General features: G+C 38.7%; 1 protein-coding gene and 1 pseudogene across 1 annotated transcript; both read right to left on the bottom strand.

Moving 5' to 3' along the window:
- Window positions 1-971: 971 nt before the first annotated feature.
- On the bottom strand, window positions 972-5,067 carry LOC145420309 (5-hydroxytryptamine receptor 3A-like; annotated as a pseudogene).
- An 8,318-nt stretch (window positions 5,068-13,385) lies between these two features.
- On the bottom strand, window positions 13,386-22,508 carry LOC113006970 (5-hydroxytryptamine receptor 3C-like). The gene is made up of 11 exons (XM_026143248.2): window positions 22,335-22,508; window positions 21,640-21,812; window positions 20,953-21,016; window positions 20,022-20,185; window positions 19,810-19,854; window positions 19,422-19,528; window positions 17,146-17,315; window positions 16,854-17,017; window positions 16,365-16,575; window positions 14,793-15,002; window positions 13,386-14,710 (listed from the first exon to the last, which is right to left on the bottom strand). The coding sequence occupies exons 1-11, from the start codon at window positions 22,486-22,488 to the stop codon at window positions 14,427-14,429; spliced, it is 1,746 nt and encodes a 581-aa protein (XP_025999033.2). The 5' UTR covers window positions 22,489-22,508; the 3' UTR covers window positions 13,386-14,426.
- Window positions 22,509-22,879: the final 371 nt, after the last annotated feature.

Genomic DNA, 22,879 nt, shown 5'->3' with positions numbered 1-22,879 from the left:
AGAAGAAACATGAGCCGATATCAGACCACCCTCAACTGATTCTACTAATCATGTTCACGTTGTGTTTCTGTGAGCCCACCAATAGAAGTGTTTGCTGCCTGTGTGTGGCTGGTTGTCTCTGAGTCAGAGAGACAGAGGTCCATTGCGCCATGTAAAACTAATCTGAAATTCTAACCGTTTGATAATAAATTGTGAAAACGTATAATCTGAGCATATTTGTCTTCTCTCATGAAAAAACTCTCACTTGCATTTTTTACATTTTTTAATTTTTTTTGCTACTTAGGTCTTTATGAGCTAATAATGCTTCAGTTCTAGTTCTCAAGATCTTACAAAAACATAAAATATACACGGATTGTAATCTTTGAATAGTTGCTGATGGGACTTACAATTCATTGATTACAATGTCTGGTACCCAGAGATTTGTTCGTGGAACTTAAATCCGACTACAGCCGCACTGTTCTGGGTCCCACTTGGTAAATTCGTTTCCCCATTCCTACAACAGAAATTATGCAGAAAACATGAAACCTGTTGGTTATGTTAGAATTTATTTATTTTTTTATCTTTAATCATTATTAACCCCATTATTTTATATTTCACAATTAGCTCATAATTTCGATCACATATTTATGCTTTATCTGACATCACACATTCAAATCTGATTTGGATTTAGACTGTTGGACTGTGATGCTAACAGACACAAGACAGAAGACCCGTCTTGAGGATTTGGGTGTGGGTTGTGAAACCTAAAAGAAAACAACTGTATAAATCATGGTCTAAATCTACCTCTGCTAGCCTAGCCAGAGGACAAGAGATGTTTGCTCCATACAGGGTGGAAGATGACCTGAGGGATGGACCCAAGCCAAAGGGAGGACCAAGTCTAAAACCGTGGTACACCCTCAACTGTTTCAACCAATCACATTAACATTGTGTTTTTATGACACACAGTAAAAGCGTATGCAACCTGGGTGTGGTGCTCTTTGTTCATTTCAGTCTCCTGTAAGAGACATAGCACTGTTTTTAACTTAAACCTTTAACCCTTAATAAATTTAACAAAATATACTTTGAGCATATTTGTCTTCTGTCTCATAAAATGAACCAGACAGTTACCATTTCAAACCTCAGATGTTTTCATATGAAAAGAAACTCCAGAGACTAAAGAGCCTGGCACCGTCTTTCATCATTTTAATGTGTTATTGTACGGTCTTTACCTTACAACTTGAGGCAACAATTGTTGTGATTTGGGGCTATATATATAAAACTGAATTGAATTGAATTTAACTGAAAGTAACTAATGGGTTTGACCTTCTGCTGTACAGAATTTCTTTTAATGACAAAACTTACACTCTGATCTATAAAAACATTTTTATGGATAGCATGGATAGAAATCAACATTATTGATTCAGAATTTACTATGAGGTACTTAAAAATATCTTGCTAGAGAAATGTTTTTAGAAGTTGGGCTTTCTTATCCTGAAAGAAAAGATTAATTTTATGCTCTTTATCTTGTACAGTATGTAAAAGTATGGCTTAAGTGTCTCTAGCATTGAAGATGTAGTTGAGCTGTACTGAGCTGCAAAGGAAAGGTAAGATGGCGCCGCCATTGCGTGCAATAGGTTGGCAGCCTTAACATGAAATTTCCCCTTGTGGGACTAATAAAGGTATTTTATCTTATCTTAAGTCCAGTTAACTGTCAAAATCCAAAAATGTCACACTATCCTTTGATAGGTGTTATAATCTGGCTCTTTGACATCGATTTTGCAATTTTGAATTAATAATATAAGAAACATAAATAAATGTGTATTAGCATGTTATACGAACTTTAGTTACCATGCATGAGCAGCGAGATGAAGATGAATAGAAGCTTCGAAGGCTTGACTTTCTGCGGGATTCAGCTGGATCCACTCCTCCGAGCCTTGGTTCTCTTTCTGCTGCTGCTTGACCTGCAGGTGGATGTCCTGGAGGTCCTTGCCCACTTTCTTTAGTTCCCGCACAGCCCTGTCCTTCACTGCTGGCCCCATTGTTTCTTGAGGCTTCATTATTCAGATGGCAGTTGTGGTCTTAAGGTCTACTTCTAAGTTAATTCAGGAAAAATATTTTTTAGCTTTAGTTTTTCAGTGTGATTCTCTTCTTTTACAACTTTTCATGACAAAATAAATGAGTTTCAACTACTCCGTGAATTCAGTTGTTTTTGTTAAAATATAAACTACATACCTGAAGCTCCTGATCTCTTATTCAATCGAGCTGTACAGACAAGAAAACCCAGAAACTGCAGAACGACGACTCAGCTCCAGCGAGGGACAAGAGAGAAGTCAGCAGACCCACACAGCAGGTTGGCGATGAAGTTTATTTCCAGCAGACTGGCCACCATCAGAGCCAGGCAGATAGAGAAGAACACGGCTACAGAGAGACAACGGTCTGTGTTGAGACCCAGAAACAAAGGTTTACAATTTCACAGTCTAATCGACTAAATATATGTAAACTACAATAAACACTTTTAGTAATTTTGCCCTTGAGCCACATTAATTGTCCTACATGCTCATGAAGGAAGAGCAATACATGCTGTAGGCATTAAGTGTAGACGTTACAAGCAAGGTTTCTATTTTTTATCTACACTCAATTTTTTTAGACACTCTTGTAAGAATGTAATTTTAAGAAATCACTGTAGACTTTTTGTTGAGTGTCACTGACTTATGAGGGGTGTGGTGTTTCCAGTGACTGGCAGCAGGTCATTCATGATGAGCGGGAAGACAGTGTAGCCGAGGCTGAGGGTCATCTTGAAAGCATACCTGTTCACGGTCTGTGGAGGCAGCAGGAAGCTAAAGAGGTCAACTGCGATGAGAAACCTTGGGTGCAAGAGGTTTACCATATACATAATGGCCCGGCGCTTCAATCTGAGCTGTGGAAGGAATGAAAAGAAGAGATGAGAGGCGTCCTTAAGCTGTCTTGTCATTACCTGTACATGTATCTTCACTATATAACTGTATAATTCTGGTTTTAATTGAATTCATATTTTTAGGTGTGTTTGACTTATACAAGAAAAACTTTTTAAAAATGAAAATAAATTTCCAATATAAATTTGCTTACTTTTGACTCTGACTATTTATAGTAGTTTATAGTTACAATCAACTTACATAAAATTCAAGCTCATTAACACATAAACCATCACTGCCAGTATCATTCTCTGTTTTTTTATCCAAGGTGATATCCAGTAGCTCCCATTCACCGATGGTAGAGTCTGTATGTCACAGGGGAAGGTGTAGATATCAAGGTTACAGGAACCGACAACTTCGACAGGCTGAGCATCATCCACTTTACTGTTGCTATGCAGGTAGGGAGTAGGTGGTGTTTTGTTTTCCTCCATACTGCGAGACCAGATCAAATGTGTGAAGTGAGAGAATGGCACCCAAAGATTTAAAGTATACAATTATATTTATTCATTTACCTATTAACCTAAGCTTAACAGGTCTAAATACTGGAAAGATTTTTATGATAATAGTTGACAGTAAGGAAAACACAGGTTATCTCCACATCTCTCCTTTTAAAGAAAAGTTTTCTGAAGACTCAAAATACTCGTGCAGAATTATGCACAATTGTTTACCAAAACCTAGTGTACAGTAGTTTTAATAAATTATATCCCTATTCAAAGAATTAATAAACAATTAAACAAACTATTTATTTATTTAGAGGTTATCTCAACATTTCTCCTGTTCTTTGGAAAATACTTGTGCAGTTTGATGAGCTTTTGTATGATGATACTTACAACTCAGTGATTACAATATCTGGAAGCCAGAATTTGGTTCTGGGGAGATGCAGGAGGTCAGTACCAAACTGAACTTTGTCCCAACTGATGAACTCTTTCATCCAGGACTAAAATAATAAAATTGGTGTCAGCACAAAGAGCAGGTCTGAGTAGTCATCACATTTACAAAATATAAATCTAAACCCTTAAATCACTTTATGGGACTTATAGGACTATCATACTACTTTACATATCGTAGCTAAATAAGTATTTGGATAGATTTTGGTTCTGGACATTACCACAATGAATTTAAAATGAAACAACTCAGATGCATGTGAAGTGCAGTTTTTCAGCTTTAATTCAGTGGAACTGAACTAAGAATTTTTAAACATAATCTCTTCATTTCAGGGCCTCAAAAGTCATTGGACAAATTAAATAACTGAACATAAAACATTCATTTCCAATACTTGGTTGAAAACCCGTTGCTGGCAATGACGGTCTGAAGTGTTGAACTCATGAATATCACCAGGGTTTCCTCCTTTTTAATGCTCTGTCAGGCCATTAGGCTTTCAGTTACTGTTTTTTTTTTGTGGGCCTGTCTTTAACAGGTGAAATGCTCACTTGGGTTAAGATCAGGTGACTGACTTGGACATTCAAAAATATTCCACTTCTTTGCTTTAATAAACTTCTGGGTTTCTTAGGCTGCATGTTTTGGGTCATTGTCCATCTGTACTATGAAACACCGCCCAATCGGTTTGAATGCATTAAGCCAAAATCGAGCAGACATTATGTCTCTGAACACCTCATAATTCATTTGGCAGTTTCTGTCCTGTGTCACATCATCAGTAAACATTAGTGTCCCAGCGCCACTGGCAGCCATGCACGCTAGTGCCATCACACTGCCTCCGCTGTATTTTACAGATGATGTGGTGATGATGTGCTTTGCATCATGAGCTGTTCCACGGCTTCTCCGTACTTTTTTCTTGCCATAATTCTGGTAGAGGTTGATCTTGGTTTCATCTGTCCAAAGATTTTTATCCCAGAAGCTTGCTGGCCTTTTTTAGATGTTCAAAAAATGTTCAAAGTCCAATACTTCCAGTACTTTCATGCAGTCTTAAGGTAGACTTGGATATCGCACAGTTGGCTATTGTGGAGGGGTTTCTCTTGACCATGGAAATGCAAGCACCACACCTGAGATCAACTCCAGGAAAACAATAACAATGTGTGTTTTAAAGTCTATTTAGAACATAACATTCAAATTCAAAGAACACACATTTCACACATAAAGACAGAAAACCATTCACACTCACATTCAAGGCTTTGGCCATGTTTGCGAACATATGTAATATTTATTTATAAAATCATGAAGCTTTTCTCTCAGTAATTTGTCTACACTTGAAGAGTTTTAGAAAGCAGTTCTGGAAAATGTTGCGGCCTGTATATACTCTCATTAAATTATATATCAAGCTCATCTTCAAAGAGGTGAACATACCACTCCTAGAATCCCACACAGCATGAGGAAAGGGCCGACATGGGGCATATGTCACTTACTTCAAAGACTGGAGACAGACAGTCCAGCAGTGCAGGTTGGTTTGGCACAGAACAGTTCACCATGTAAGCACTGCACAGAACTGATGAAACAGTTGAACAATAATATTGAGTCTAATTATGTTCCCATGCATGTTGTCTTTTTTTGTCCATGCTGCTAAACTAATTTCTCCTTGTGAGAAAATAAAGTATTGAATTGAATTTTCACCAACTGGTTAAACAGAAATTTATATATATATATAACGATCATGGTTGGCTTGATGATGGAAGGACCCCGTATAATTAAAAGGAAGTATAATCAAGATGTTTTATTAATAATAGCTAGCAGTAAAACATTGCATTAAAGTAACAGATGCACTATTGCTATTAGTTATTATGTACATTACCTATTAGTTACACTTCATAACATAAAGACCAGAAGATTCCTTTTCATGACTTCAGAGTCTGCAGCTTTTCTGGGAAACCAGCTCCAAATTTCCAGCCTTCATGGCCAAGATATACATATTCTCATTAAACAAAGCGCGATGAGGACAAACCACGGGCAAATGATGTGGAGCAGGGTAAACTAAAGGCAGAGCGACTGCTTTGGCTGTATGTGTTTTGAAACAAAGTGCAGATAAACCACAGGTAATGTAATGTACCTCAGTGTGTGACTCAAAAAATGGTGAAGACTGACCACAGCAACGTCAGTATCACACCGGCTGATCACAAGCAAATAAGAGTAACCTGTGAGAAACAGGTGGTGTTTGGTTTCAAAACCTCCTACTAGCCAAGCTATTTATCATTTTATATAACATGTTTATTGAAAAAGTTTTTTTGTCTACTATTTTTTCAGACTTGGTTTAAGTTATATACAATAACAATGCATGCATACTTCTTAATATTAATTTGCTCAGGAACAAATAAAACAGCGAAATAAACTTAACCCAACAGATATAAGTGAATTGTGTCTGGTGGCAGTCAGTGTTTATGTAAGCTGAAAATAAATAATTAAATAAATAACTGAATAACTAATTAAATGTGTCATTAATGAATTAATTAAATTGGGAAATAAATGAATCATTTCATAAATGTTTTAAATGAAATTGCCTGATTTTTAGTTAACTATTTATATATTTATTTTTGTCTATTTTAATTTATTAATCACAAATGTAATTAATGGTCTAATGATGTATTTATTGAATTCATTTTGGCACTTGTGGCCAAACCAACCAGGGTGGGCTCGTTTGGCTTACAGCAGTTCGCCTTGCAAGCAATGCAAAGTGCTGATGAGACAGTACAATAATATTGAGTCAAACTATGTTGCAGCATTTGGTTTGCAATATGAGTTTCACAATAAAACAATTTCAACAATCTCGTACTTCTTAGAAATAATTTGGAATTTAATGAATTTTTATTTCCAATTACAGCTCAGTCCAGAAAAAATGAAATATTCCAGGCAAAACCTCCCACAATTCTTCTGCAGTGATGTGAAAAACTCATTGCTAGATACCATAAATGTTTACTCATCATAATTGTTTTTAAAGTTTTAAACCATGAATTGGTTTTGGTGCAAAAGTGGGGCCTTCCTCTGGTTCCTGTCTTCTGTTTCCACCCACCTGGTGTAATCACACACCTGTTCTTGATATTCTTGTTTGTGGCCAATACTTTTACTGAAGTTTATGTTGACAAAGGGTTCATTATGCAAAATTTTTCAACACAGTCCTCTTGGCTGACATCTGGTGGCCAAAAATATAAATAACAGCTTGAATCTACAACTTGAAATAAACTGCTTCATTATGATTAGTGATGGATACCGGTGTGGCACCGGTTCTAAACGGTAGTAACCAGACTGAAAAGCAGCGCACATTTCGGTGCTTTATTTCTGTGCATTTTTTTCTTGAGATGTCATACACTTTGGATTCTAGCCAATCATTTTACCTTTCCAAGGATAGTAGGCGGGCCCAGGTACGTACGTTCTTTTAGAGCAGAGCTACAGATTAAAAACGCCCAAGGCCAAGCGGTCAAAAGTGTGGCTGTACTTCACAACAAAAGATGCAAACTCAGCAGCCTGCAAGAAGTGCTTTAAGGTGATACTGTGCAAAGGATGTAACACCTCGAATCTGATGAAACACCTGGTGTGTTTTTTTAAAAGCCAAGAAATGGTAAATGGCCTGTATTTGTATAGCGCTTTACTAGTCCCTAAGGACCCCAAAGCACTTTAAACAACCAGCCATCCACCCATTCACACACTGGTGAAGGCAAGCTACATTGTAGCCACAGCCACCCAGGGGCACACTGACAGAGGGGAGGCTGCCGGACACTGGCGCCACCGGGCCCTCTGACCACCACCAGTAGGCAACGGGTGAAGTGTCTTGCCCAAGGACACAACGACCAAGACTGTCCAAGCCGGGGCTCGAACCGGCAACCTTCCGATTACAAGGCGAACTCCCAACTCTTGAGCCACGATCGCCCCTTTGCACCATGTTTGATAGCTTGCTGAAAGACCTCACACCGAGCACATCTACTGCGGGTGTGGTGCCTGTTATTGTGGTGTAATTGCATTGTACAGTAGATGTTAATGCAGCCGGTAAGTGTAGTTAGGCTGACGGCAGCTAGAGGGCGAGACCGGTATGTTTTGAATAGAATGTTATGTTATGTGGGGAGAAGAATTGTACAGTGGACCCGCGTACAATTGAATAACACGACAGAAGTCCTGTACTGATCCATATAACCTCGACTGAACGAACCTGTGTCTGGTGGAGCTTGCGTAAAAATGAGGAGGAGAATGTGGCGGATGAGACTGCACAGAGAGCACCGGCGGGGCCGAGTGCGACATTCAGCATCCAGCCACCGGAGTCCTTCGACTTTTCAAAACCGCAAGAGTCCAAATGGATACGGAGGTTCGAGAGATTCCATCTCACCAGTAATTTGAACGTCAGTTCGGAGGAGAACCAAGTCAACACGTTGATTTACTGCATGGGAGACGAGGAGGACGATGTGCTTTGCGGTCTGAGTTTAACAGCTGAGCAAAGGACAACATATGAGGGGGTACATGATGGTTTCCAGGCTTTTTTCATTGTGAAGAAGAATGTGATCTACGAGCGTAAATGAGACAGTGGATGCTTTTGTGACTGCACTGTATGTGCTAGCAGAACATTGCAACTATGGAGTGCTACATGATGAGCTGATACGTGACAGGCTCATTTTGGTCTCACGGACAAACGGCTGTCAGAATGCATGCAGCTTGACCCAGATTTGACTTTGCAGAAGGCTATCAACATGGCGAGGCAAAGTGAAGAGGTAAAGCGACAACAATCCTCCTTACGAGCTGACTCTAGAGCTGTGGCTAGCGATGCTAAGTCTGTAGATAGAGTGCACAAAATCAGTCGTAAGCCTGTTAGAACCGAACCTCTCCAGGCTGATAGTCGTCAAGCTAAAACACGTGGATTCCGAGAAGACGGCAAAAAAGGGCCAACCTGTCAGAAATGTGGTGGCGCTCCATCCCATTCAAAGCAGGATTGTCCAGCGAATGAAGGGAAATGCCATGCATGTGGGGAAAAAGGACATTACAGGAGCATATGCAGGGCACCCAAAACCGTGCATGAGGTTGAAGAGGATGAACGTGGTTTGTTCCTAGGCATTTGTTAAGTGTGAGGGTGAGCCGTGGACTGTCGGCTTAAGCATAAACAACAAGAACGTGTCAATTAAAATTGATACGGGCGCTGATGTGACAGTCCTACCCCTTAAGGTGTGTCATGGTGCTGGGTCGTTGACCCAGCGTTTTGTGTTTCATATTATTATTGTCTTCTGTTCTAGTTTATTCTGATGTTGGTATTCTGTGTCCTCCCCTTGTGCCCTGTTCGTGTTGTGGATTTCCTGTTTTATTTTGAAGGTCTGTGTTTGTTGTCACTGTGTTCAGCTTGTATCCTCAGGTCGTCTGTGCTCCCACCTGTATGTCATTTCCTGGTCTCCTTGTTTGTGTGTATATATAGTGGGTGTTGGCCTGTGCTCATTGTCGGCTTGTCTGTGTTCCATGGTGTTTCGTTCCTCTCTCTGCCCCGCACCCCATTTCTTATGTTCTCAGGTTTGTTATTTGGTTTTCCCAGTTTAGGTTTCTTTAGTCATTTGTCTTTGTCACTGCCAGTTCCGTCACCCCATTACTTGTAAATAAACATCACTTGCATTATCAGTCAACTGCCTGCATTTTGGGTCCTTTTCCTCCAACACCACGCGGCTTGCCTCGGCTGCCGTGATAGTACGAGCCGACCAAACATGGACCCAGCGGCATCCGCACCTTCCGAGGAGCTTCGGGCTTAATTGACACTGATTTCTGGTGGTGGTGGTACTGAAGAAGACAGAAGATGTACGCATATGTGTCGACCTTACACACCTCAATGAGTCTGTGTGCCGAGAGAAGTACATATTGTCATCAAATGTACATATTATTTTTATTTTATTATTTTTTTCAAATACAGTAGAAGACTGAGGAAGTGTCCCCCTATACATGTCGTTTATGCTTTCAACAGAGCATTCTCTATATTTTCTGGACATATGAGCAGTAAATGACGATTTCACAGAGAACATACTTTTACAACCAGTTACTGGACATGCCACAGGTCACCCCTCCACTCTATGCTGTTTTAAGTGAGATATAAGTTCTTTCACTGTGTGACATTGGCGCTCACATAGTGTTGTGGCACATTTTAAGTCTGTAAAAATGGCGCTACCAGCAATAGGGCGTGCAGGTGCATTGTGAACCCGATAGAAATGGGCTTTAAAATGTATGCCTGCATTCACTACCGATGCATTTGAAAAAATGATGGGGTTTGTTCCTGTGAACGCGACAATGCAGCACATAACCCCTCAACGTCTTCAGCGTTTTGTTGCAAAAAGAGCACGAAATCATTGTAGCTGTCAACAGCACATTTGTTTTAGGTTACTAACCTCCTATGACCTTATAATAACCACTGCTTGAAAACAGCATGGAAAAAATAGGAGTAGCCTATTGCTCGGTCAGACGCCATTAATACTATTACTGGAAAACATACTCTCATGTATTTTAAGATAACAGAAAATGCAATGTTAGCTTACCAAAACTTTTGCTCATGCTAAAATAGCTGAATATCTCAACGTATACACATCTCCACCACTCTGCTTGCAGACTGAGCGCGTAATGGCACGAGCCGCCAAGCTTGCTACTCCCGCAATAATTTTAAGTAGTCCAATCAAAGAACAGAAACAAACTCTCAGTGATTTGCCAAGGTAGAGCTTGTGTAGTTTTAAATACTAACACACTTTGGGCATTAAAAAAATAATTATTTGAGCAAATGATTAATTTAACTTTTACTAAATCTGGCTAAAATTGATTGAACGTGGTGCAAAATTAAAGAAATGACTAACATGGAGGAGATGACCAGCTGTCTATTTGAAAGATAATCAGCACAGACTCTAGTCTGGCCCACTGGCCAGCTTTGGAAATTTTAATTTTAACAAGTTTTGGATTTTTCTTCCACTGAAAAAGACCTCCCCCAAAGCCATTCCTACTACACCAAAATAATAACAACTAAATGAAAGAAACATTCCTGTCTTTTCACTGTCTATAAAAAAACAGGACATTTTCTATGAAACAACAAAAACCTTTCTATTTTATAATTACATGACAATCTGGCCAGTGGGCCGCCATAACTTTTAGGTCATTTTTAACATTTATTTATTACAGTTTAAGACTAAAGACTTATGCTGAATGATTTCATTTATGTACTACAACAGTTTGTCTTTAAAATGTAGAAAAACTGACAAGTACTGTTGAAATTGTACTGTCATATAAAGATATCTCTGATAACTTCCTTACACTGACAGAAATTGTACTGGTCTGTCCCACTTAAAAAGTGGTCTGCATGTGACCAACATTGTAAATGAGTTTGAATGAATTTGTGAAATGTAATATTTTTTTAAATGAATTTAAAAAAAACTAACAAAATATGTAATTTTAACATTATTTTGGTACAGTTTCAGTTGTATGTGTTGACTTTTAAATTACAATTTTTCAGTGTTTATAAAACAGTAAACTGTAAATTCAACAAGGACATTTGATATTTAAAACATATTCCTACTGTAAAATTAACACTTTTATTTGGTTCAGGACTTTACAGGTATATATGTATTATTTACAAAATGTTGATGTAAATTAAACATTGCTTTCTTGTTTTTCTATTTAAACATTTTTGATGTCAAGATTTTACACAATTTTACTGTTAATTTCACAAACATTTTTTACAGTGTAGGCTTCACATAAACATCTACTGCAGAATATTTTTATAAAATCCCAGGCCAGGAAAATTGCCTTCATGTTTTTCTGTGTTTCATCCTCATCTACTTTGACACAAAGGCATCTGCTGTGATGCTTATACCTCTGATGAAGTCTTGCAAGTGTCAGCTTTCTTTTTATAGATATAAAAATATGGAAATGTACTGACGCATGATCTGAAATATAATATTTCTGACTGTCTGAGGCAAAATTTCCCCGATTCAAATCGAATTGAATCGAATCGTATCGATTCAGGACCTTGTGAATTGGAATCTAATCGATTCTAGATATCAGTGATGATACCCAGCCCTAGTACATGCGGCTGTCTTCTTGTTTGATAGAGTGATACCATATATGCCCTATAGCTACAAAAAAGGCTAACATTGTTATCTTTTTACAAAGAAAAACAGCTAAACGTGAGAGGTTTTTGGACGAAGTTTGTGTTCTCCATTCTTAAAACACCGGTTCGAGCACCATTTAAGCACCGGTATCGGATAAAACCTAAACGATACCCATCCCTAATTATGATTGCCCCATCTGCAGAGCTGATTTGACAGCTTCTGTTTAAGATCATGTGACGGTTCTGTGGGATATTGGGCTACCGTTCTGGTGCTTTGAACATATATTTTTTGGTGAAAAAATTATGCTATGTCAATTTGATTAATAAATCATTTTGATGAATACAATTGTGTGTTCTCCTTTTGCTTGTGTCTTCTTGATGTTTTTTTTCTTAATAAAAATCCAAAAAACAATTTGAATGTAATCTATACAACACAATCTTACAATAGGCTGGAAGTATGCTTGTGCTCCATGTGATTATATAATTCATTAATCAAGCTTTATTAACAGACTTAAGTTCATGATTATACAAAAGAAAAAAAAGCACAATATATAAAACCAACCAAATATTAACTTTCGTAAAAGTGCTTTAAAAGTGCAAACACCTGCAGTTCCAAACATCTGAAAAAACGTCTTACAACCCCCTCTGGCTATTTTAAAAAGGATTCTCATTGCATCATTGTATGTGACATGCAACTTCGGCATGCTACATTGTGTGTAAGATGACCACAGGGGGGCAGTATAGAATGGTGTGCAATATGCTTCAAACCAGGTGTTTCCAACTCCAATTAGTCCAGAGCTACTGTTCTGCAGCTTTGGATCCATCCCTACTCCAACACAGCTGAATCAAATGGTTGAATTACCTCTTCAGCATACCATAAAGTTTGGCAAAGGCATGGTAACAAGACCAATCATGTAGATCCTAAGATTTTCAGTGTGATGACCATGGTGGTGAGAATTCGAATGGAATAAATCAGAGCATTGTTATATCCCAAGATCAAAGTTGACCACAACCCCCCCCCCCCCCCCCCAAAGCACACTGAGTAATATATCATATGAAAATGCCTGTAGAGAACTGTGCAAAACATAGTTTTTCCCAATCACAATGACGCAATAAATGTAGCAAAATCACACAGTACATGAAAACATCTTAACCCTTTAAAACCATCCGTGTCATATTTCCTACATGAGTTTGGGGGGTTTTGAAACTTCTGCATCGTCAGCGTGAAATAAATTGGAATTTTTTTTCTTCTAAGCATTAAAATAACAAACAAATGCAGGATGTAGCAAATATGACACAAATGAAAATTATACTGAATTTAATATTTAATATTTTTTAAAAATGTCATCAATAGAGTCAATAAACAGTCCATTTTCAAAAACAAAAAAAGGATCCTCTAGTGTGGTTCAGGCTCTAAAGGAATTTTACAGCTTATAGAAGCAAACAATTTCAGCCAAAATAAGATAAGATAAGATAAGATAACCTTTATTAGTCCCACACGTGGGAAATTTGTTTTGTCACAGCAGGAAGTGGACAGTGCAAAAGTTATGAGGCAAAAATTAGAATACAATAAGAATAAATACAGTACACAACTGTACAGAATAGAATAAAATAAAATACTATATACAGTAGAATAAAATAAAATAAATATACAATAAGATAAAAATAGAATACAAATACAAATACTATATACAACTGAGTAAAAATACAACGATGACAGAAAGGATTATTGCACTTAGTATTATTGCATATGTGTGGATGTGTGTGCTTGATCAGTTAAAGTCTTTATTATGGAGTCTGACAGCAGTGGGGAGGAAAGACCTGCGAAATCTCTCCGTCCCACACCGTGGGTGCCGCAGTCTCCCACTGAAGGAGCTGCTCAGTGCTGTCACAGTCTGCTGCATGGGGTGGGAGATGTTGTCCATCAGGGATGACAGCTTAGCCGCCGTTCTCCTGTCACTCACCACCTCCACTGGGTCCAGAGGGCATCCTAGAACAGAGCTGGCCCTTCGGATCACCCTGTTCAGTCTCTTCCTGTCCCCAGCAGAGATGCTGCCGCCCCAGCAGACCACGCCATAAAAGATAGCAGTGGGTGAAGATAATAAAATACACCATAGTGTGGGGGTTGCACACTATGAGTGCTTTTGTTTTATTATTTAATTTTATTTTAATTTTAAATCCTTTTGAGTAATTTAGCACCAAACATCAAATACAGAAAACTGCTGCTATAGAAGATGTATGTATAGGGTTCACAAGAACTCAATATAAAACGATCATCAGTTAAGATGCTTTTACACAGCTTAGAATATTTGTAAGATTTATTATCTGGACTTTAAAATATCTTGATTTAATTGTCTTATTGGTTCACAAAGTCATTGAAATTTAAGACAGATGAAGGGCTTTGTTGGAAAACAGGGCTCTGCTATATATTTATTTGCATAACTGGCATACTAAAAAGACAAAACATACAATACAAAGAGTTTAAAGAACAGACAAGCTAAAAAGTTAAATTAGGCCGCATTGTATGAAACCACCCAGATAATGATGATGGTAATGAAGCTGACTGTTATGAAGATGATGTAAAGGATGAACAGCAGGCGGTCTATGATTAAACCTATCTGGATCCATTCCTCTGTGCTCAGGCTTTTGCTCAGATGCTTCTCCAACTGAAGGTGGATAGCCTGGAGGCCTCTGCCCAGGCTCCTCAGCTCTTGCAGGGTTTTGTCCTCACCCAGTGGCCCCTTCTGCTCCAGAGTCTTGGATTCCTCTGTCACTGGAGAGTAGATTGGCATTTCTATTGAGCGGAGACAAGTCAGAAGATTATGTCAGCTTTGACATTTTTTTAAGAATTTGCATATCCTGATCTTGTTTCCTACCCTGTGTGACTGGATTTTGGATCACTGTGTCGTTCCGATCTCTGGGCTTTGGAGGAAGGCATACTAGTCGACCCAGGATTTTAAGAAAAAGCACTCTGATCCAGCGAGGAGCTCGAGAATAGTTAGAGGAACCGTGCAGGAAGCTTGTAACGACAATAGTTTCCAGTAGACTGCCCACCATCATAGTCAGGCACATAGACAGGAAAACATCTATAAAAATGATAGTGGAATAATAATTAATGTTTACATTTTACAGACAAATACAAGTTAAATCCAGACAAAATATTTAAAAATTAAAATCATGAATATTTTTGGTCTATTCAGAGGAATGGAGACAAGCCGTAAACTATTTAAGAAATATCCTCAGCCCCTGTCAGCTCAGTGACAAAAATTGTCACAGTTGACGCTTTAATCTGCCAGACTGCAGCTGCACCTTATGTACATTTTGTAGTATTCATTCCACCTCATTCATTTCTGTATTTTATGTATATAAGTTTAGACTCGTTATTTATAGTTGGTTTACACAGCTTTGTGTATGTATGTGTATATATAGATGTGTGTGTGTGTGTGTGTGTGTGTGTGTGTGTGTGTGTGTGTGTGTGTGATTTACATTGCTGTGCTTGAGAGCCACCATCTACCGGAACCAAATTCCCTGTATGTGTCTGCACATATACTTGGCCAATAAACACGATTCTGATTCTGATTCTGATTCTGATCTATGAGACTGTGACTCAACTGCTCTCAAAAATTTTGTGTGTTGTAATGCATATATTGATTTTCCTAAATCTCGAGTCTGACATATTTGTTATTCATTATTAATAATAAGAATAATTAAAAAGACCCAAACTAACACTGAAACTAATTTAATTTAATAACAATTAAATTAAAACTAAACATTTTCATATAATAAGAACTAAACTGAAATGTGCAGACCTAGAAACACAAAGCTGAAACAAAATAGCCAAAAATAACTGTGCAGTATAACCATAAACCTGGCACTTTGTTAATGATTAGATATGATGAATTGTACTTTTTAAAGGTAAACTTTGGCTGGTATTGGCCAGAGGGGCTGATGGTGCGATATGGCAGCCTCGCTTCTGTCAGTCTGCCCCAGGGCAGCTGTGGCTACAACTGTAAATGGTAAATGGCCTGCATTTGTATAGCGCTTTTCTAGTCCATAGGACCCCAAAGCGCTTCACACTACATTCAGTCATTCACCCATTCACACACACATTCACACACTGGCGATAGCAAGCTACATTGTAGCCACAGCTGCCCTGGGGCGCACTGACAGAGGCGAGGCTGCCGGACACAGGCGCCACCGGACCCTCTGACCACCACCAGTAGGCAAACACGGGGTTAGTATCTTGCCCAATGATATTTTGCATGCAGCCTGGGATCGAACCACCGACCTTCTGATTAGTTTTCTTTCTCACATGTAGCTTCATCATTACATTATGGTAGTTATACTGTTAAATCTCTAGGTAGGTCAGAACAAGCAACCCTTTTGTATTTGGGCCAAAAAGTCACATTGGGACGAAATGTATACCAAACCAGACAATGTAAACACACTTATGAGAGGTATGGCATTTCCAGTAACAGGCAGCAGGTCATTCATTATGAGCAGGAAGACGGTGTAGCCCAGGATTAGTGTCATCTTGAACAAAGACCGGTCGACTTCATTGGGAGGCAAGATGAAGCTGAAGAGGTCCACAGTGATGAGGAAGCAGCTGGGGAGCAGGAGGTTCACTACGTACAGCATGGCCTGGCGCCGCAATGAGATCTGCAGCAAAGTGAGAACTTAACACTAAGGACGGTGCTGATGTTCCTGGGTGTTTTTGATGTTTTTAGAACTTTTAGATGTATTTGATTTAAATGTTCTATAGATCCTAAGTTCCTCTGATATACTAACTGAACAGTTAAATATCTGATAATGAAGAGAAAACTCTTGTTTCGGATTACTTTCTAAAAGCCTTTGCCTTTGTGTCCTCCGTTTTCTTATAGTATGAATAATTAAATCATACAATAACATTATAGTTTTACAGTGTAAGAGTGTCTTACATGGAAGCGAATTTCATCATAAAAGCCCGATGCTGTAGATGGTAGTGTGTATTTCTTTGCTGTAATTCCAATTAATTCCCATTCACCCATCGTTTCCATCCTTGATTTAGAGTATTCAAACATCCTCTCTGGAGTCTCTGTCAGATAAAGCTGCAGAGCATTACCTGCATGGAAAATAGTCAATTTGTCAGACAAGACTATTCATATTAATGTCAGTGAAATAATTTTACTGTATTATAAACTAAACCATTCATTTCATAGGACAGACTGTGAAAGATCCTCATGAACTTACTCTTGAGTGTGAATGAGTTGAAGGTTAAAGTGCAGTTCTGAATGTCAAATGGAAACAAGTAGATGTCAAGCCTGCAGGAGGTGACAGCTTTGACAGGCTGTGAATCACTCACAATGCCATTAGAAAGCACGTAGGTATATGGGACGTTTGGAGCAGTGTTTTCATCCATGCTGCAGGAAGATGAAAGACATAACATTTAGAAACACAAGCACCTGTATGCTGATAGAGCCCTCATTATTAAAATTAAGTTTACTCAGATAGCTACATGGCAGAAATAGAAAATGTATGAAGAAAGGGCTTACAGTTGATATGTAGAGTGCCGCCTAATATTAAGTATGACTGCTAAGTGTTAACTTGTCTGCTTCATTCTGTCTGCTAAATATTGTAGGAGGCAGATCAAAAAGATCATACCTTCATATAGTGGATAGCAGTCTTACCAAGCCGCTCTATTATCCTATCCACACTATTGTTATGTTATTCCACTGACATCAGTTGGACACCTATGTGAATCGCTACCTTATAGTAGTGGAGGGGTTTGTGTGTCCTACTGATCCCAGGGGTTATGCTGTCAGGGAGCTTTGTCCCCTCGCATGGCAAATTGGTCCTGGGTGAGGGATCACACAAAGAGAAGAGCCTTCAGAAGACCCTTATGTGTACATGACCAAAGGAACCATTCACCCTGCTTGGGATGGAGTTACTATCCTAGCTCAGGACCACTTTGCTCGGACTAGAGCCGCTACTTCTCCATGTTGATGTCAAGGTGCTGGGTCTGGTGACCCAGTGTTTGTGTTTTTGTTAAATATTCTTTGTTTATTGTTGTTCTTGGTTTTGGTTATCTTAATTTCTTAAGCTCTCAGGAATCTTAGTGCTCCCTCCCTCAGTGTTCATCTTAGCCTGTGTTTAGTTTCTGTTCCCGTGTCCCACGTTTCATGTCTACTCTCCCCTGTCTCTGTGTTCCCTGTGTCTCCCCAGTCAGCCGTGTCTCCATGTCGCAGTTTGTACTCTTGCCTCTGTGCTTCACGTTCACTCTGTTTTCTCTGTCAGCCTTGCCTCCTTGTCAAGTCTGCGTCTCTGCACCTGTCTTTTGTTTCCTGTTTTACTTTGATAGTCTTGTGTCCTGCATTCACTGTTTTGAGTTTTGCTTCCCCTTCGTCTCGTTATGTCAGATTAGTCCCAGCTGTTTCGCTCCTGTTTTCCATTCCCTCTTTACTCCCTGGTGTATTTAAGCCCTGTGTTTTCCTCATGTTGTTAACCATGATGTACCTCTGTGCTGCGTGTGTTTCTTCTGTACTCCCACGTTAAGTTTCCTAGTTTCTTAGCTTTTTAGTTTGAGTTTCATGATTCTAGTTTCTTGTTTTTGGTTTTGTTTTTTGTATCAGTGTTGGAGTTTTTCCAGCAATAAAGGTGCTGTTTTGGGTTTACTCCCCCGTGTATAAGTCCTGCATTTGGGTCTGTCACACAGCAAACTACGACAGTTGAAAGGAGCCAGTTATGATGGTCAGGCATTTGATAAGGATGCGTCCTGGTGAGGTGTGCTTGACACATCTCAACGGGAGGAGGTCCCGGGGAAGACCCAGGACAAGCTGGAAAGATTATTTTTCTTGACTGGCCTGGGAATGCCTCGTTGTTCCCCTAACTAATCTGGAGGAGGTGGCTTGGGAGAGAAATCTGAGCTTCTCTGCTGATGCTGCTGACCCCGCGACCAGATAAGAGCAAGAAAATGGATAGATGGAAATTAGTTAGGGGTGGCTGTAGCTCAGGTGGCAGAGCAGGTCAGCCACTAATCAGAAGGTCGGTAGTTCGATCCCAGGCTGCCTCCTGGCTGCATGCCAAATATCCTTGGGCAAGATACTAACCCCGTGTTTGCCTACTGGTGGTGGTCAGAGGGACCGGTGGCGCCAGTGTCCGGCAGCCTCGCCTCTGTCAGTGCGCCCCAGGGCAGCTGTGGCTACAATGTAGCTTGCCATCGCCAGTGTGTGAATGTGTGAATGTAGTGTGAAGCGCTTTGGGGTCCTTAGGGACTAGAAAAGCGCTATACAAATACAGGCCATTTACCATTTAGTTGGAGTCACAACTCAAATATTTCCTGACAATAGTATGCACAGAGACCATGCCTTTCTACTTTCACCTGTATGCACCTTCTCCATTTTTGTTTTTGCTGCTTAGTAAAGTTAGCGCTTTATTGGCTAATGATGTGTCAGGCTAGGTCTCAAGATCACACATATACATAAAAAAGAAATGATCTTAATCTGCGAATTATTGAAGATGGCACTTACATTTCATTGATTACAATATCTGGTACCCAGAGATTTGTTCTTGGAATTGAAATCCGAGTAGTTCCACAGTTTTCTGGGTCCCACTTGGTGAATTCATTTTCCCATTGCTGCAACACAAACCATGCAGATGTAAACATAAACACAATATAAAACCTGCTGGCTACCATTTAAAAACTCGAGATAATTAAATTTAAAAGGGAACCCCAAAAACTTTTCTTTTATCTTAACACTTTTATGTCACTAATGGGTTTGCCTATTTGCTGCCCAAAAAGATTTCAAGGGCAAAACTTAAACTTTCATCTATAAAAACATTTTTTTATGCATAGATATGGGTAGAAATCAGCTGTTTCATTATTGCTTGAAAATGTACTATGAAAAAACTGCTTACAATATCTGGCCATAGAAATGTTGTGAGGAGCTGGGCTTTCTCATCCTGAAAAAGAAGATTTTAATTTATTTATTCTCAAAAAAATAGAAAATTGCCCTCATGGAAAATTGCTTTTGACCATTTTATGCTCTTAATGTTGTACAGTATGCAGAAAAGCGCATGCACATGATCTAATAATGAAATGGTTTCATAGTAACAAAGGTGTCATTTACCACTCCCAAAATGCCAAACACAGTTAAGAAAAGGCCAACGTTAGTGACTGTTGTTATGTTCACCACAGGTCGAATGGCGTTCAGGTTGAAGACTGGCGAAAGAGCCTCCAGCACTGACGGTGTATCAGGGTTGGAGCAGTTCAGTATGGTGGAGCTGTACTGAGCTACGAGGGAAAGAAGAAATGTGCCCTTATGATGTCGCAGCAAATACCTTTGTCTGAACGCCCACAATTACAACTCTGGCAAACGCGACCCAAATACGAGTGAGGCATCATGTATATCTACATTTATCTAAATCTAAACTTGACTTTATAAAGTTTCAAATTTGAATTTCAGTTTTTAATCTAAAAGTAAAATCTTTAAAATCTAGACAGGAATGAATTGGACAACATGGTCCATAACATTTCTGGCTAAATGTGTATTTTAGACAATTTTTGGCTGCTAGGACCTCATGTTTCCTCTTCCTTAAATATTTATAAGACTAGCTAACTGTCAGTGTGAGTGGCGCTGACAAAGTGAACAAGTCAAGTACAACAACCTTAAATTAAAAAAAAATCCTCCAATACAAAACATGTACACTTTATCCTTTAATAGGTGTTATAATCGGACTATAGGAAATCACATTTGCAGTTCGGAATTTCAACAGGTATAACATCATTTTGTAATAAGATTATTTTTTAATAAGATGTCTGACACTGTAGATTATGCACATAAAATTGGCGGTATAGTGCAAATAATAACACAGTTTGATGAACCATTACAATGCGTCATTTATATGTTTAAATACTATTTAGTATTTTGGATAGTGACTGTGAGAAAATCAACACATCAACAATTAATTACACAGGAGATTCAAATAATCAGTAATATAAGAATTAGTTATTTTTTAATAATATAAATAAATGTGTATTTGTACATTATAGGAACTTACCATGCATGAGCAGAGAGATGAAGATTAATAGAAGCTTTGAAGGCCTGACTTTCAGCGAGCAGCACTGAAAACATTAAAACTGTGGTTGTCAGTTTGAGTGGTGTGATAGTGGCGTGGGAATCTTTTTAAAGACAGTCATTACAGGTCATTAAAAAAACCTAACTGTTAAACCTTGACGTTGTTAAATATTTCTTCATCTTAGATCTGTTAAACATCTGGTATGAAATTTATGCAAACCTTCCTTGTATGCCCACAATGTAAAAGCAGGTTTATATCTTTTATCTGTTAGATATACACAATCAACAGTAGTTACAAGTGTGAATAATGAATGAGGTGTATCTTGGTCTTGAAACTGATGTTTTAGATTACTTGGGTTAAGTACCACACTGCAATATGGTTTAATCATCATTGTATTCTTAAGTTGCAGATAAAATTAGATTTTGTAACTGGTAACACTGTGTAAACATATTATTGATATAATCTCAGGAAATACAGAAATATCTGTTGGAGTTTTCAATAAGAGGGAGAGCCTCTGTTTTCATGATATCACAACATTATTTTTTCATGTTTTTCCAGTCTTAAAAACAGATTAAATATCCAAGGCTTCATCCTAAAAGACCATAAAGGTTGGCAAACATATTTACAATGTATTTTTTGTACACTCAAAATAGATAAATATTTGAATACCTGCATCCAGTCCTCTGAGCCTTGGTTGACTTGCCGGTGGATGTCTTGGAGGTCCTTGCCCCCTTTCTTTAGCTCCTGCACAGCCCCGTCCTCCACTGCTGGCCCATTTTTCTCTTGAGGCCCTTCGTAATCTTCAATATTTTCCACAGCAGTCGTGGTCTTAAGGTCTATTTCTAAATCAATGAGAGAAAAAGTATCAGAATCAGAATCTTTAGTGCCATAATGCTAATAGCACAACAAAATTATGTGCTACTCCATTCAGTGCAAAGCAAGGGAAGCAAACAATCAGTTTAACTATTGAAAAAATACATAAATAAAAAATATGTTCTGAAAATAAATATTGTATAAACAGTATAGAAATATAAACAAATAGATAGGTACATGTGTGGTTAATTGAGTCATTATTGATTGCACAGGTTGTGAAGAGAACATATCAATGTTCAGTTATTGTTTATTATTTACAATCACAACATCCCCTCAATATGTGCCGTTTATTTTGGTTTTTATTGTCCTGTGCTGCCTTCCTGTGGAGTAGTTCATGTGCCGAGGATTGTTTGATTTAGGTCTTTTTTTTTTTTTTACAACTTTGCAAAATAAATTATTTTGAACTCTGTAAAATCAATTATTTCTTTTATCCTGAATTTCCTCATGCTACTGATTGTTAACCACTTCAAAGCGACTTAAAAACTACATACCCGAAGCTCTTGATTTCTTATTCATTGGTGCCATGGAAACAAGAAATCCCAGAAATTGTGTGAGGACTCGGATCCAGTGAAGGACGGGAGAGAAGTCAGCAGACCCACACAGCAGGTTGGTGATGGGGTTTATTTGTCGCAAACTGGCCACCATCAGAGGCAGGCAGATGGAAAAAAAAACACCTACAGAGAGACAACGGTGTGTGCTGAGGCCCAGAAACAATACAGATTTACAATGTCGCAGCCTAATTGACTGAATTTGTGCGTGTGCCTGGGCATAAGCATTAAATACTGTTGGCATGGAAACCTGTTCCATGTAAGATTACATATTTTTCTCTATACTGTAATTTTTTACACACTCTAGAAGAATGTTCCCAGTCCAGTTTCTATTCAAACACAACTGTAGCCAGTTTCAAGAAATCAGTGTAGACTTTTTGTTGAGTGTTACTCACATATGAGGGGTATGGTGTTTCCAGTGCCCGGCAGCAGGTCATTCATGATCAGCGGGAAGACGGTATAGCTGAGGATGAGGGTCATCTTGAAAG

Source organism: Astatotilapia calliptera, chromosome 15, assembly GCF_964374335.1.
Source record: "Astatotilapia calliptera chromosome 15, fAstCal68.1, whole genome shotgun sequence".
Classification (NCBI taxonomy): domain Eukaryota; kingdom Metazoa; phylum Chordata; class Actinopteri; order Cichliformes; family Cichlidae; genus Astatotilapia; species Astatotilapia calliptera.
The sequence above is the reverse complement of the archived record's forward strand: the minus strand, read 5'-3'. Positions and strand labels throughout refer to the sequence as shown.

Bases quoted from the DNA above. Each gene is read 5' to 3' on its own strand.
- LOC113006970 (XM_026143248.2), bottom strand. From the start codon at position 22,488: ATGGTGGCCAGTTTGCGACAAATAAACCCCATCACCAACCTGCTGTGT. The intron at 21,017-21,639 runs GTATTCAAATAT...TAATGTTTTCAG, and splicing joins GCTCAGAGGACTGGATGCAG to TGCTGCTCGCTGAAAGTCAG. The intron at 20,186-20,952 runs GTAAGTTCCTAT...TTTCCCTCGTAG, and splicing joins CATCTCTCTGCTCATGCATG to CTCAGTACAGCTCCACCATA.